Source organism: Coregonus clupeaformis, chromosome 8 (genome assembly GCF_020615455.1).
Source record: "Coregonus clupeaformis isolate EN_2021a chromosome 8, ASM2061545v1, whole genome shotgun sequence".
NCBI lineage: Eukaryota > Metazoa > Chordata > Actinopteri > Salmoniformes > Salmonidae > Coregonus > Coregonus clupeaformis.
This window is the reverse complement of record NC_059199.1, coordinates 51,054,758-51,068,916: the sequence shown is the minus strand read 5'-3', so window position 1 is coordinate 51,068,916 and position 14,159 is coordinate 51,054,758. Positions and strand designations below refer to the sequence as shown.

General features: G+C 42.9%; 2 protein-coding genes across 3 annotated transcripts in view; one reads left to right on the top strand and one right to left on the bottom strand.

The window, feature by feature from the left end:
- The window catches only part of LOC121572897 (succinate dehydrogenase assembly factor 3, mitochondrial), a 42,244-nt gene extending 42,077 nt beyond the window's left edge, over positions 1-167 (bottom strand). The window contains exon 1 of the mRNA XM_041884932.2: positions 60-167. The gene's annotated coding sequence lies outside the window, so the exon portion shown is untranslated. The remainder of the gene's footprint in view (positions 1-59) is intronic.
- Positions 168-844: 677 nt separating this feature from the next.
- On the top strand, positions 845-13,705 carry si:dkey-202e17.1 (uncharacterized protein LOC555344 homolog). 2 transcript variants are annotated; one of them, XM_041883697.2, is made up of 4 exons: positions 856-933; positions 10,025-10,217; positions 10,949-11,613; positions 13,511-13,705. In XM_041883697.2, exons 2-4 carry the CDS (start codon positions 10,046-10,048, stop codon positions 13,685-13,687), a joined length of 1,014 nt encoding a protein of 337 aa, XP_041739631.1. In that variant the 5' UTR covers positions 856-933; positions 10,025-10,045; the 3' UTR covers positions 13,688-13,705. The 2 variants fall into 2 exon arrangements, with proteins under 2 accessions (XP_041739633.1, XP_041739631.1); XM_041883699.2 differs by lacking the exon at positions 10,025-10,217 and having other exon boundaries at positions 845-933.
- Positions 13,706-14,159: the final 454 nt, after the last annotated feature.

Below are 14,159 nucleotides of genomic sequence, written 5' to 3'. Positions count from 1 at the left end.
GTAAGGCAAGTCCTTTCGTGACAAATGTCGCATGACACATTCAGATAAAAAGCAAATACCTCTGTAGATGTGCAGCTTTGGCAAACTTAGTCACATTACAACAAGGATAGTTATTCAACACAACAGCGTGCCCTTGTTTATCCCGGAAGAATACTTTTCTTTGACTGTTCATAGATTTGGATGGGAAACCTCAAGATGACTATGTTTTCTTATAGTGCCCCTAGCGGTGAATGTGTCTTTGGATGTAAAGTTATTGACGTGAATTTCATCTAACGTTACAGTTATTGGAAATTACTTGCACCAAATGACAAATGCATTGCAGCACGAAGCAGTAGCTTAAACGACAAAAACCAAATCAGCCAGGGGATTCTCAATGTCCATCGTAACCTGAGACACAAGTATTATAAAGAGTGGTTATGAAAATGTTATAGAACTGTTATTTATAAAAACAGGACATTTTTATTTGAGCTCCGTCCCCCAAAATAAAGAGGAAAAATAAAGGCGACACTGGCTAAATCGATTTTGGTTTCCTAGCACATTATTGTGATTGCAGGTAAATGGATGAATGCACGATCCGTGTACCGTTCGTTCATTATCCGAACTTAAACAACAAAAACGGATAATAATTTGGATCCGTGGATATGATCATGCACAGACTGAAAATGTGTCAATTATAGCATACTAGTGTACATACATACTTGCAGTCTCATCATCAGATGTATCAGGCAAGGCAACATCCAGTCAAACTGCTTGGTAACATCCCCTGCATGCATATATAGGAGGTTCCTGATAAGCCATGAGTTCACCTGCCTATAAAACTCACTAACACCGCTATGTGCTCCTATTCTAGTCACTCTATACTTCTACTCTTTGGCTTTATCCACAATCAGAGGAGAATAGTACCAATCTTGTAAAACATTTTTGTGTGAACAGGTAAGCCCATTTTTCCCAGTAAAAATTACCAACGATAATATCAAAATATTTTAAGATACTGTAAAACAATGTAATACCTTGCTAAAACCAAGTATAGAGTTTATTTGTTATAATTCATTGGTATTAGATTTAAAATGTGATCGAATAGCTCCTGATTTGTAATGTCATTAATGCATTTCTTTTGAAGCAATGTTTAAAAAAAATGTACAAGTGAATAGGTTGGTTTACTTTTAAGTTAAAGTTTCCCACGTATCTCGTTAAAGTTTTGACCAATGAGGTAACTTGTTAAGTTGTGTGCTAACTGTGCCACCAGAGATCCAGGTTCGAATCCAGGCTCTGTCGCAGCCGGCCGCGACCGGGAGACTCATGGGCGGCGCACAATTGGCCCAGCGTCGTCCAGGGTAGGGGAGGGAATGGCCGGCAGGGATGTAGCTCAGTTGATAGAGCATGGCGTTTGCAACGCCAGGGTTGTGGGTTCGATTCCCACGGGGGGCCAGTATAAAAAAAAAAAACAACAAAAAAACATGTATTCACTAACTGTAAGTCGCTCCGGATAAGAGCGTCTGCTAAATGACTAAAATGGGAGAGTGGACTGGTTGCTGGGAAAGAAAAGAGAGGGGAAAGGTTGAAAGAAGGGAGGAGAGACGTTAGTGGGGTTGGTGAAGGAAAAAACGACCAAAGGAAACGATAAAGAGAGAACAAAACCATACCTACAGAGTTTTTTAAAGGGAAATCCTGATTTTATTTCTATAAGAGAGTGTTTATTGTTTCGTTAAGAAAGACCTAGTAGAGACTGAAGCTGCCGTCGCATTGTGGAGACATTCGACATCCTAGAGGTTAGCCTGTTCGGGTTTCCAACGGATGTCTGTTGCTGCTACCGAGTACTGGCTGCATTGATAGCTGTGTTCGCTGTGGATCTTGTGAGGACACCTGCACGGAACTACTATATTTTGCTGAGGCATTATCTACAAGTAGTGAGTAACTACAAATGTGGGGTGGACTTCGGGACTTCATGTATGTCGTCATTTTTTTATGAGCTCCAACGCGCGCCCAGGGTTTAAGCAAGCTTGCAAATAATTTGGACATGGGTTGTGGAAAAATCATTGGGGTTTATTATTTTTATTTCTTTTGATGTGATACATTGAACATTTGATTAATATAGATCTTGAACCTTATGTCTGTTGTATTGGTGGAGTCATTTACTGTTTCAGTTTCATTTAATGCATGGGAAAGCATATCCTTATAATAATAACCAAGTCTATAATCATTCTATCTGAAGTTAATACCCTATTTGTCATTCACCCTAGCAAGTTTACAATAGGGATTCTTATTGGAGATGTCCTTCTCACCTAATATCCCATGCTGTTCAGATATTCTAAATAAGGTAATATCGTGAGAGTCAAATTCGAGCCTGGTGAGAGGGTTACATTTTTGGGGGCTCGTCCGGGATCTTGGTTATTGTTGATGGGATATTTTTGACTCCCCATTTGACAATTTTGAATTGAAATTTTGGATTTTCTTCTGACATTGCTGTATAGGCATAAACCTACAACATGCATGTTGAAGAGATTGTTACCTGGTGTAGAGAGAAACAGCTAGCTACTAATAGTGCAGTTGTCCTTAGCAGTGTTACAGATGATGTGTCTGATGAGGTTCTGCTGGAAACGCTGACTTATGTTAAGGCTTTTGGTAAAATTAGACTGCGTGGTCGTTGTTCTTATTCAGCTGGTAAAAAGCAGTATGTTTTGGTAGAGATATCAAACAACCTTAACGAAATAGCTGTGCCAAGTGCTGTGCGAGAGTTGGGTCCCTGGCCTGTACATGTAGTTTCACAAGTCACATCTCCAGTTGAGAAAGAGAGTGAAGATTTCCAGGCAAAGCTATTATCCTTTCTGAGATATGAAGGGAAGACTGTGGCTGATGTTAAAGGCCTGGTAAGTCCCTCTGGTGCTGACCTCAACGCTGAACTGGTTACTGCCATAAGTTCACTGGTAGAAAAATGCAACAATGTGCCATCTGAGACTCAGAGTTACCGTAAGCTACGTATGTTCTCAGGTGTGAAGCCCACTCCTAGTGGAGAGGAAGAGTATGACGCATGGGCTGAGCAAACCACCCATTTTCTAGAGGAATGGCAGTGCACCGACAATGTGAAAAAACAGAGAATAATAGAAAGTCTTAAAGGGCCTGCTGCTGACATTGTGAGGTTCTTTAGGACCGGAAACCCCCATGCTACAGCGATCAAATACATGAAGGCTCTAGAAACCGCATTCGGTACCACCGAAAGTGCACCTGATCTCATGGTAAGGTTTCCAGAGTGAAGCTTTCAGCTTACCTGTTGAGACTTGACAAATTGCTGCACAATGTATATCGAAAAGGAGGCATTGAGCTGTCAGAGATGAATCGCACACGCATTGGCCAAGTAGTGAGAGGTGCATCCTCACATGACATGGTTGCGCTTCGTATTCGCATGACCTATAAGCTGCGTGATCCACCAACCTTTACTGAGCTGCTGCAGGAAGTAAGGGAGGAGGAGGACATGATTCAAGACAGGAACACAACGAAGAGTGTTGTGAAGTCATCAGCTATTGCTCCTGTTGCTACAGTTTGAGAAGAAGCTAATACTGAGATAGAAGTGCTGAGAAAAGAGCTAAAAGGTTTGAAAATTGAAATGACACGTCTCATGTCTGCTTAAAAGCAAAAAGAAAAGGGTAAATCCATCACAAGAACAGACACAGGCCGACAGAAACCCTGGAGTGTTCTGTTATAGATGTGGAGAAGATGGCCATTTCAAGAGAAACTGTGAAGGTGAAGAGAACTTGAGGAAAGTCAACACACGCCTGATCAACAGAGAAAATCAAATCAAATCAAATCAAATCAAATTGTATTGGTCACATGCGCCGAATACAACAGGTGCAGACATTACAGTGAAATGCTTACTTACAGCCCTTAACCAACAGTGCATTTATTTTAAACAAAAAAGTAAGAATAAAACAACAACAAAAAAGTGTTGAGAAAAAAAAGAGCAGAAGTAAAATAAAGTGACAGTAGGGAGGCTATATATACAATAGAATAAAGTGACAGTAGGGAGGCTATATATACACAGGGGGTACCGTTGCATAGTCAATGTGCGGGGGCACCGGCTAGTTGAGGTAGTTGAGGTAATATGTACATGTGGGTAGAGTTAAAGTGACTATGCATAAATACTTAACAGAGTAGCAGCAGCGTAAAAAGGATGGGGTGGGGGGGCAGTGCAAATAGTCCGGGTAGCCATGATTAGCTGTTCAGGAGTCTTATGGCTTGGGGGTAGAAGCTGTTGAGAAGTCTTTTGGACCTAGACTTGGCACTCCGGTACCGCTTGCCGTGCGGTAGCAGAGAGAACAGTCTATGACTAGGGTGGCTGGAGTCTTTGACAATTTTGAGGGCCTTCCTCTGACACCGCCTGGTATAGAGGTCCTGGATGGCAGGGAGCTTTGCCCCAGTGATGTACTGGGCCGTACGCACTACCCTCTGTAGTGCCTTGCGGTCAGAGGCCAAGCAGTTGCCATACCAGGCGGTGATGCAACCAGTCAGGATGCTCTCGATGGTGCAGCTGTAGAATTTTTGAGGATCTGAGGACCCATGCCAAATCTTTTTAGTCTCCTGAGGGGAATAGGCTTTCTGTGCCCTCTTCCACGACTGTCATGGTGTGTTTGGACCATGATAGTTCGTTGGTGATGTGGACACCAAGGAACTTGAAGCTCTCAACCTGTTCCACTACAGCCCCGTCGATGAGAATGGGGGCGTGCTCAGTCCTCTTTTTTTTCCTGTAGTCCACAATCATCTCCTTTGTCTTGGTCACGTTGAGGGAGAGGTTGTTGTCCTGGCACCACACGGCCAGATCTCTGACCTCCCTCCCTATAGGCTGTCTCATCGTTGTCGGTGATCAGGCCTACCACTGTTGTGTCGTCGGCAAACTTAATGATGGTGTTGGAGTCGTGCCTGGCCATGCAGTCATGGGTGAACAGAGAGTACAGGAGGGGACTGAGCACGCACCCCTGAGGGGCCCCGTGTTGAGGATCAGTGTGGCAGATGTGTTGTTACCTACCCTTACCACCTGGGGCGGCCCGTCAGGAAGTCCAGGATCCAGTTGCAGAGGGAGGTGTTTAGTCCCAGGATCCTTAGCTTAGTGATGAGCTTTGAGGGCACTATGGTGTTGAATGCTGAGCTGTAGTCAATGAATAGCATTCTCACGTAGGGTGTTCCTCTTGTCCAGGTGGGAAAGGGCAGTGTGGAGTGCGATAGAGATTGCATCATCTGTGGATCTGTTGGGGCGGTATGCAAATTGGAGTGGGTCTAGGGTTTCTGGGATTATGCTGTTGATGTGAGCCATGACCAGTCTTTCAAAGCACTTCATGGCTACAGACGTCAGTGCTACGGGTCGGTAGTCATTTAGGCAGGTTATCTTAGAGTTCTTGGGCACGGGGACTATGGTGGTCTGCTTGAAACATGTTGAAAAGGAAGGTGAAGGTTTCCTTAGCACACTACAAGTTCATCCTGCTATCAAGGAGGCGCGGATACTATCAAATCCCAATGGGTGACACAGATAAAGAGAAGACTGCATTTATCTGTCCAGTTGGATTTTACCAATTTGAGAGGATGCCACAGGGTGTGTCCGGAGCACCTGCAACATTTCAACGTGTCATGGAACAGACAGTTGGAGACATGAATCTACTCGAAGTTCTTGTTTACCTTGACGACTTAATCGTGTTTGGAAGGACGCTGGAAGAACACGAGCAGAGGTTGCTCAAGGTGTTGGACCGCTTGAAAAGTGAAGGCCTAAAACTGTCCCTTGACAAGTGTTAGTTTTGCCGCACATCTGTCAACTATGTTGGACATATCATATCCCAGAATGGAGTGGCCACAGACCCATCAAAAAATTGAAGCTGTCACCACGTGGCCAAGGCCTGAAACTGTGACTGCTCTGCGTTCTTTCCTAGGATTCTGTGGATATTACAGGAGATTTGTGAAAGACTACTCTAAAGTGAGTTACCCCCTGAATCAGCTCTTATGTGGATATCTTCCCGCAGGCAAGAAAGGGAGAAAGTCCAAGGAAGAGGTGAAAGCCTACCTCAACAACTCAGAACCATTTGGATCAAGGTGGAATGAAAAGTGTGAATTGGCAATCGAGACATTGAAGGAAAGCCTCACAAAAGCTCCTGTGTTGGCTTTTGCTGATCCTCAGTTGCCATACGTTCTACATGTAGATGCTAGCCGCGAAGGGTTAGGTGGAGTACTGTACCAAGATCAAGGTGAGGGTCTGCGTCCTGTGGCATTTGTGAGTCGAAGCCTGACCACTTCTGAACGCAACTACCCAGCTCACAAGTTAGAGTTTCTTGCGTTGAAGTGGGCCGTGGTTGATAAACTACATGATTACCTGTATGGGGTCAAGTTCGAGGTTAGAACAGACAACAACCCATTGACATATGTCCTCACGTCCGCAAAACTGGATGCCACTGGTCATCGTTGGCTGGCTGCGTTGTCTACCTATGACTTTAGTCTCAAGTACAGGCCAGGCAGGCAGAACATAGATGCTGATGCTTTATCTCGCCGCCCTCATCAGCAATATGCAGTGGAACAAGATTGGAGAGACATTCCTGCATCCGGTGTTAGAGCCATGTGCCAGATGTCTAATGTTGTTAGAATAACTCCTGGATCATCTCATAGTAGAGTGATTGATCAGTTGGGAGCCTCTATGCATGCTGTGCCTCAAGCATACTGTAACCTGAGCATGCTGACGTCTAACATGCCCAGATTGAGCACTATGGAACTTTCTGCATCGCAACAAGAAGATCCTTGCTTAGGAGATATGTGGGTTGCTCTTAATAAACATGATATCACCAGGGTGACCAAGACAAAACATCCACTCATCTCTTTGCTCCTGAGAGAGTGGGATAAGCTAAAGATGGAAGATGGAGTTATGTACAGGATCACACATCCGCCAAACAAGACTCGTCGTGCTCAGTTACTTCTTCCAGAGAAGTTCAGAACTATGGTTCTCACGTCACTGCACGATGACTCCGGTCATTTAGGATTTGACAAGACATATGGACTTGTCAGAGACCGGTTCTACTGGCCACGCATGAAGATGGAAGTAGAGGAGTACTGTAAGTCCTGTGCTCGCTGTGTACAGAGGAAAACACTTCCAAAGATAGTTGCTCCGCTTGGTCATATGCAAAGTGATGGACCTATGGACCTTGTGTGTATGGATTTCCTGTCCATTGAGCCTGACTCCAGTAACACAGCGAATGTTCTTGTCATTACGGATCATTACACAAGATACGCTCAAGCTTTTCCTACGAAGGATCAGAAAGCATCCACGGTCGCCAAGGTATTGTGGGAGAGGTACTTCATCCATTATGGTCTGCCCAAGAGGATGCATAGTGATCAAGGTAGAGATTTTGAAAGTCGACTCATCCATGAGCTACTGAATATGCTTGGAGTGGAGAAGTCAAGGACAACACCATATCATCCTCAGGGAGATCCGCAACCCGAGAGATTCAACCGAACCTTGTTGAACATGCTTGGAACTCTTGATCCTGCACGAAAGAACAAATGGAGTCAGTATGTTGGGCATCTAGTGCACTCGTATAACTGTAGTCGGAATGAAGCGACTGGCTATTCGCCATATTTTTTGATGTTTGGACGTGAAGCTAGATTGCCTGTTGATATTTGTTTTGGAGTCTCGAGTGATAGCTCTTCAGAGAGAACTTACCTCAAGTATGTATCTGATATGAAGAAACAGTTACAAGCTACTTACAAACTTGCTGAGAGCACTGCTGGAAAGCAAAACCAAGAAAACAAACAGCGATATGATAAGAAGATCCCGCTACACGCAACTTATGCCTGGAGACAGAGTCCTCATACGGAATCTAGGACTGCAAGGAAAACATAAGCTGGCAGATCGCTGGGCCTCTACGCCATATGTGGTGGAAAGTCAGATGTCAAACTTACCTGTGTTTCGTTTGAAGCCTGAAATTGGAGATGGACCCATTAAGATTCTTCATCGAAATCACCTGCTACCACTGGGGCAGAAAGTGCGCATAGAACCTGTGGTTAACATAGAACCAACACCTGGTAGAAGGACCCTGCAAAGAAGGAGGAAGAGAAAGGGACATGAAAAGTTGCCTGGAAACTGTACTCCTCGGAATGATGAGAAAGTTGAAGAGGTTGAGAATCCAGAAGATGAGAAGGATTTTGACTCAGAAGATGAGGACATCGGAGTATGGTATGAAGTGCCAAATACAAACTGTATAAGCCGAGAAGTGGAAGAGAGGTCAGAACCATTTAGCTTGGACTTAGACATAGTTTGGAATCAAATGACAGGGGAACCTGAAAGAGCAGACCAAGTTCTGGAAGTAAAAGAGTCCAGTCAAGAAGCTGAGGTCGCAACTGGAGTTGAAGCAGATGATAATGAGGCATCTAACTCAGTTGAAGAGATTACAGAAGAGGAACGAGAAGTTCCGGGAGAAGTGGAAACTTCGGAGGAAATGGAAGGACCAGGGATAAGAAGATCTCAGAGAGTAAAGAAAGCACCTGTATTACTTACCTATGATAAACCTGGAGTTCCAAGTATAGCCCCAGTTGTCAGATATTGTTCCACATTGTACAAGTGGATTGGATAAGGGAAACACAAATGTATCTCATTTTCAATTATCTAACAAGTTTTGTCTCAGCTGTAGGTTGTAGTTAAGAGTTGACACATTTACTTGTCATTACATTTCACTTATGTTTACAAGTCATGAGGACATGCCTATTTTGGTGGGGGGAGAGTGTAATACCTTGCTAAAACCAAGTATAGAGTTTATTTGTTATAATTCATTGGTATTAGATTTAAAAGGTGATCGAATAGCTCCTGATTTGTAATGTCATTAATGCATTTCTTTTGAAGCAATGTTTAAAAAAAATGTACAAGTGAATAGGTTGGTTTACTTTTAAGTTTAAGTTTCCCACGTATCTCGTTAAAGTTTTGACCAATGAGGTAACTTGTTAAGTTGTGGCCAATGGGAGAGTGGACTGGTTGCTGGGAAAGAAAAGAGAGGGGAAAGGTTGAAAGAAGGGAGGAGAGACGTTAGTGGGGTTGGTGAAGGAAAAAACGACCAAATGAAACGATAAAGAGAGAACAAAACCATACCTACAGAGTTTTTTAAAGGGACATCCTGATTTTATTTCTATAAGAGAGTGTTTATTGTTTCGTTAAGAAAGACCTAGTAGAGACTGAAGCTGCCGTCGCATTGTGGAGACATTCGACATCCTAGAGGTTAGCCTGTTCGGGTTTCCAACGGATGTCTGTTGCTGTTACCGAGTACTGGCTGCATTGATAGCTGTGTTCGCTGTGGATCTTGTGAGGACACCTGCACGGAACTACTATATTTTGCTGAGGCATTATCTACAAGTAGTGAGTAACTACAAATGTGGGGTGGACTTCGGGACTTCATGTATGTCGTCATTTTTTTATGAGCTCCAACGCGCGCCCAGGGTTTAAGCAAGCTTGCAAATAATTTGGACATGGGTTGTGGAAAAATCATTGGGGTTTATTATTTTTATTTCTTTTGATGTGATACATTGAACATTTGATTAATATAGATCTTGAACCTTATGTCTGTTGTATTGGTGGAGTCATTTACTGTTTCAGTTTCATTTAATGCATGGGAAAGCATATCCTTATAATAATAACCAAGTCTATAATCATTCTATCTGAAGTTAATACCCTATTTGTCATTCACCCTAGCAAGTTTACAATAGGGATTCTTATTGGAGATGTCCTTCTCACCTAATATCCCATGCTGTTCAGATATTCTAAATAAGGTAATATCGTGAGAGTCAAATTCGAGCCTGGTGAGAGGGTTACAACTAAAATGTTCCAAAATATGTTATTGTAACTTTAACAATTACTTTGATTGATAGTCATTATTACAATCCTTAATTTTAAATGATAGCACAATCAACTTCAGTTGTATACAGCATATTTGCAAATTATTTTTTGACAGGGTGGAAGTAACAAGTGTTTGTTCACCTGCCCTAACTTACTTATTCCTTTTTGTATCACTCACAGGGTTTGGTCTGAAAGAGGGGAATGATGACCACTCTTTCACATGTACCCTTTGTGTCTGGGCTGTGTATAGGATTTCTGTCTATTCAATACTTTGTTTACTCAGACCACAGCACTGCAAAACCAGCTGTTTTCTCACTGGGTAACTCCAGTGGAGTTCATTATGACAAAAGGGTTCCAAGACACATACACTCAGGTAATTTACTTCTGAATATCTATTCACTGCATTTTATTTGTGGCTTTCTTAATCCCAATATTGTAATAACATGTTATTCATCAAAAACGAATGTAATGTAAACAAATGAGTTTTGAGGTTTTCTCCACTTGCTATGACAATGTAAGGTCTAAGTCTAAGTAGAAAGCTTTTTTTGTGTGTGTGAGAGAGAATCTTCAAACATCTGTGATTCCTGAAAGAATTGTGGTTCCAAGAGGCCAGTGGATTAGAGCACAGTGCTGGGAACACTACTGTTAGGGGTTTGATTCCCGCATAGGCCACATGCAGATGTTTCAATGTCACAACCAAATACTTTGGATAATAGCATCTGCTAAATCAGAGTTTCCCAAACTCGGTCCTGGCCCCCCCACAAAAGAACGTGGGTGCACGTTTTTGTTTTTGTGATGAATGTGATAGAAGGAGTCAGGCGCAGGAGGGTAAATCACCGAATACAGAGTTTATTCCGTCATACACAGTTGCGCTGGATAGCGACAACAAAAGACAGGCACAGGGGAACAATCTACCCCGGCAATACAAGGTACGGGTAGCTCCAACAAAATACAGGCACAGGGGAATAATCCACCCCGGCAATACAAAGGTACGAGTAGCTCCAACAAAAATACAGGGGGGGGGGGGGGTGGTTGGTGCAGGATTGAGTTCCTGTGCTAAATGACCACACTTTTTATTCATTATCTTTAAATGATCTCTTTCAGATGAGGACAGGAGTGTTGCAGCCAACCTGTCCCAAAATGTACGACTACTATGTTGGATCATGACTGGGCCTAAGAACCTGGAGTCCAGAACCAAACACATCCGGGCCACCTGGGCCAAACGATGCAACAAAATCCTCTACATGAGCTCAGTGGAGACAGAATTCCCCACGGTGGGGCTCAACGTAACCGAGGGAAGAGACCAGCTCTACTGGAAGACCATCAGAGCCTTCCAGCACATCTACCAAAACCACCGCAACGAGTACGACTGGGTCCTCAAAGCCGATGATGACACGTTCATGGTCATCGAGAACCTCCGATACACATTGTCCAAACAGGACCCGGAGAAGCCTGTATACTTTGGGCGAAGGTTCCGCCCGTTCGTCCACCAGGGTTACATGAGTGGTGGAGCCGGCTATGTCCTCAGTAAAGAAGCCGTCAGAAGGTTCATCGAGGGATTCAACACTGGGAAATGTTCCCACATCTCCACCATAGAAGACATGGCTCTGGGGAAGTGTATGGAGACAATGGGTGTGGAGCCGGGGGACTCTAGAGATGTGAAGGGAAGGCAGACGTTTCATCCCTACCCACCACACAACTACCTCATCAAAGAGCCACCCAGAAAACGGCCCTGGTATCTCTTATACGACCACTACAAACCCAGAGAGGTAAGCATAGCCTAACCCTAATGAAGTGGTCACTTACATCAAGTACAGTTGAAGTTGGAAGTTTACATACACTAAGTTGACTGTGCCTTAAACAGCTTGGAAAATTCCAGAAAATGATGTAATGGCTTTAGAAGCTTCTGATAGGCTAATTGACATAATTTGAGTCAATTGGAGGTGTAGCTGTGGATGTATTTCAAGGCCTACCTTCAAATTCAGTGCCTCTTTACTTGACATCATGGGAAAATCAAAAGAAATCAGCCAAGACCTCAGAAAAAGAATTGTAGACCTCCACAAGTCTGGTTCATCCTTGGGAGCAATTTCCAAATGCCTGAAGGTACCACGTTCATCTGTACAAACAATAGTACGCAAGTATAAACACCATGGGACCATGCAGCCGTCATACTGCTCAGGAAGGAGACGTGTTCTGTCTCCTAGAGATGAACGTACTTTGGTGCGAAAAGGGCAAATCAATCCCAGAACAACAGCAAAGGACATTGTGAAGATGTTGGAGGAAACAGGTACAAAAGTATCTATATCCACAGTAAAACAAGTCCTATATCGACATAACCTGAAAGGCCACTCAGCAAGGAAGAAGCCACTGCTCAAAAACCGCCATAAAAAAGGCAGACTACGGTTTGCAACTGCACATGGGGACAAAGATCGTACTTTTTGGAGAAATGTCCTCTGGTCTGATGAAACAAAAATAGAACTGTTTGGCCATAATGACCATCGTTATGTTTGGAGGAAAAAGGGGGTAACTTGCAATCCGAAGAACACCATCCCAACCGTAAAGCATGGGGGTGGCAGCATCATGCTGTGGGGGTGCTTTGCTGCAGGAGGGACTGGTGCACTTCACAAAATAGATGGCATCATGAGGAAGGAAAATGATGTGGATATATTGAAGCAACATCTCAAGACATCAGTCAGGAAGTTAAAGCTTGGTCGCAAATGGGTCTCCAAATGGACAATGACCCAAGCATACTTCCAAAGTTGCGGCAAAATGGCTTAAGGACAACAAAGTGAAGGTATTGGAGTGACCATCACAAAGCCCTGACCTCAATCCTATAGAAAATGTGTGGACAGAACTGAAAAAGCGTGTGCAAGCAAGGAGGCCTACAAACCTGACTCAGTTACACCAACTCTGTCAGGAGGAATGGGCCAAAATTCACCCAAATTATTGTGGGAAGCTTGTGGAAGGCTACCCGAAACGTTGGACCCAAGTTAAACAATTTAAAGGCAATGCTACCAAATACTAATTGAGTGTATGTAAACTTCTGACCCACTGGGAATGTGATTAAAGAAATAAAAGCTGAAATAAATAATTCTCTCTACTATTATTCTGACATTTCACATTCTTAAAATAAAGTGATGATCCTAACTGACCTAAGACAGGGAATTATTACTAGGATTAAATATCAGGAATTGTGAAAAACTGAGTTTAAATGTATTTGGCTAAGGTGTATGTAAACCTCCGACTTCAACTGTATACTCATACATACGATTCAATTATATTATATTTTCAGCTCTGTGTGTGGGTGTAATGCTCTCTCAATCATGTGTAATGTATTGTGAGAGATGTCATAGATGCTTTGGGTTTGGCATTCAGTGTTTTTTTATTATGGCTCATGACTAGCTAAAGTAAATATTTACTCATAGCTTTGTACTTATTATAAGTAAGTAGCCAAGCTTGTGCGAGCCGGAAAGGCTCATAAGACAAGAGCCCATATCTTGTTTCTGTAGCGTGAGGCAGCTTGATGTACAAGTACACCACCTGGTTTCTAGTCTATCGCAGGGCCTCATATAAACACTTGTATAATGTTTTATACAGGCTTAATACAGCATTTGATATACTACCTAAACTACTATTAATATACTTAATCGTTCTTCTTTCCCCCAGGGCCCAGAATGTTGTTCAGATCACGCCGTATCATTTCACTACATCTACTCTGTAGAGATGTACACCCTGGAATACCTCACCTATCATCTACGGCCCTATGGATACAAGTACAGGTACAACCCTGATGCTGCAGCAGCTGAAATTGAGAGTAACCCCACCACACCTGTCTCTGCTTAACACAGAGATATCACAGAACGACTACTGCGCTGAAATAAAGCACTTATTACTGTGTCATGTTTAAATGCCGGAAACAACAACCTGCAATGAGACTGGGGAAATGGAACCACTCTCAAATTCATCGACTTGGTAGATTTAAACATATTTTGAAGCTATACATTGTTTGTTTACATAGACATCAAATACATGTACAATAGAGTAATATAGTTTTTTGTGACAGTGGGAGACAATTGTACTAAGCTCATAAGGCATTTGCTATTTATTGTATATAATTAATCAAATTTGCATTGAGAAGCAACGAATCTTCCAGACGTTGCCTTTAACTGTAGGTTTGCACTATCGACCACAACTGGTCATCGTATCCGCAGTTTATGTCCTTTGTCTGTACACATGATATTTATTATGAATCGGGCATTCTATATTTTGGGGATATTTTTATTCAAACAAACAGCTAAGTTCATTCTGTTGTTTG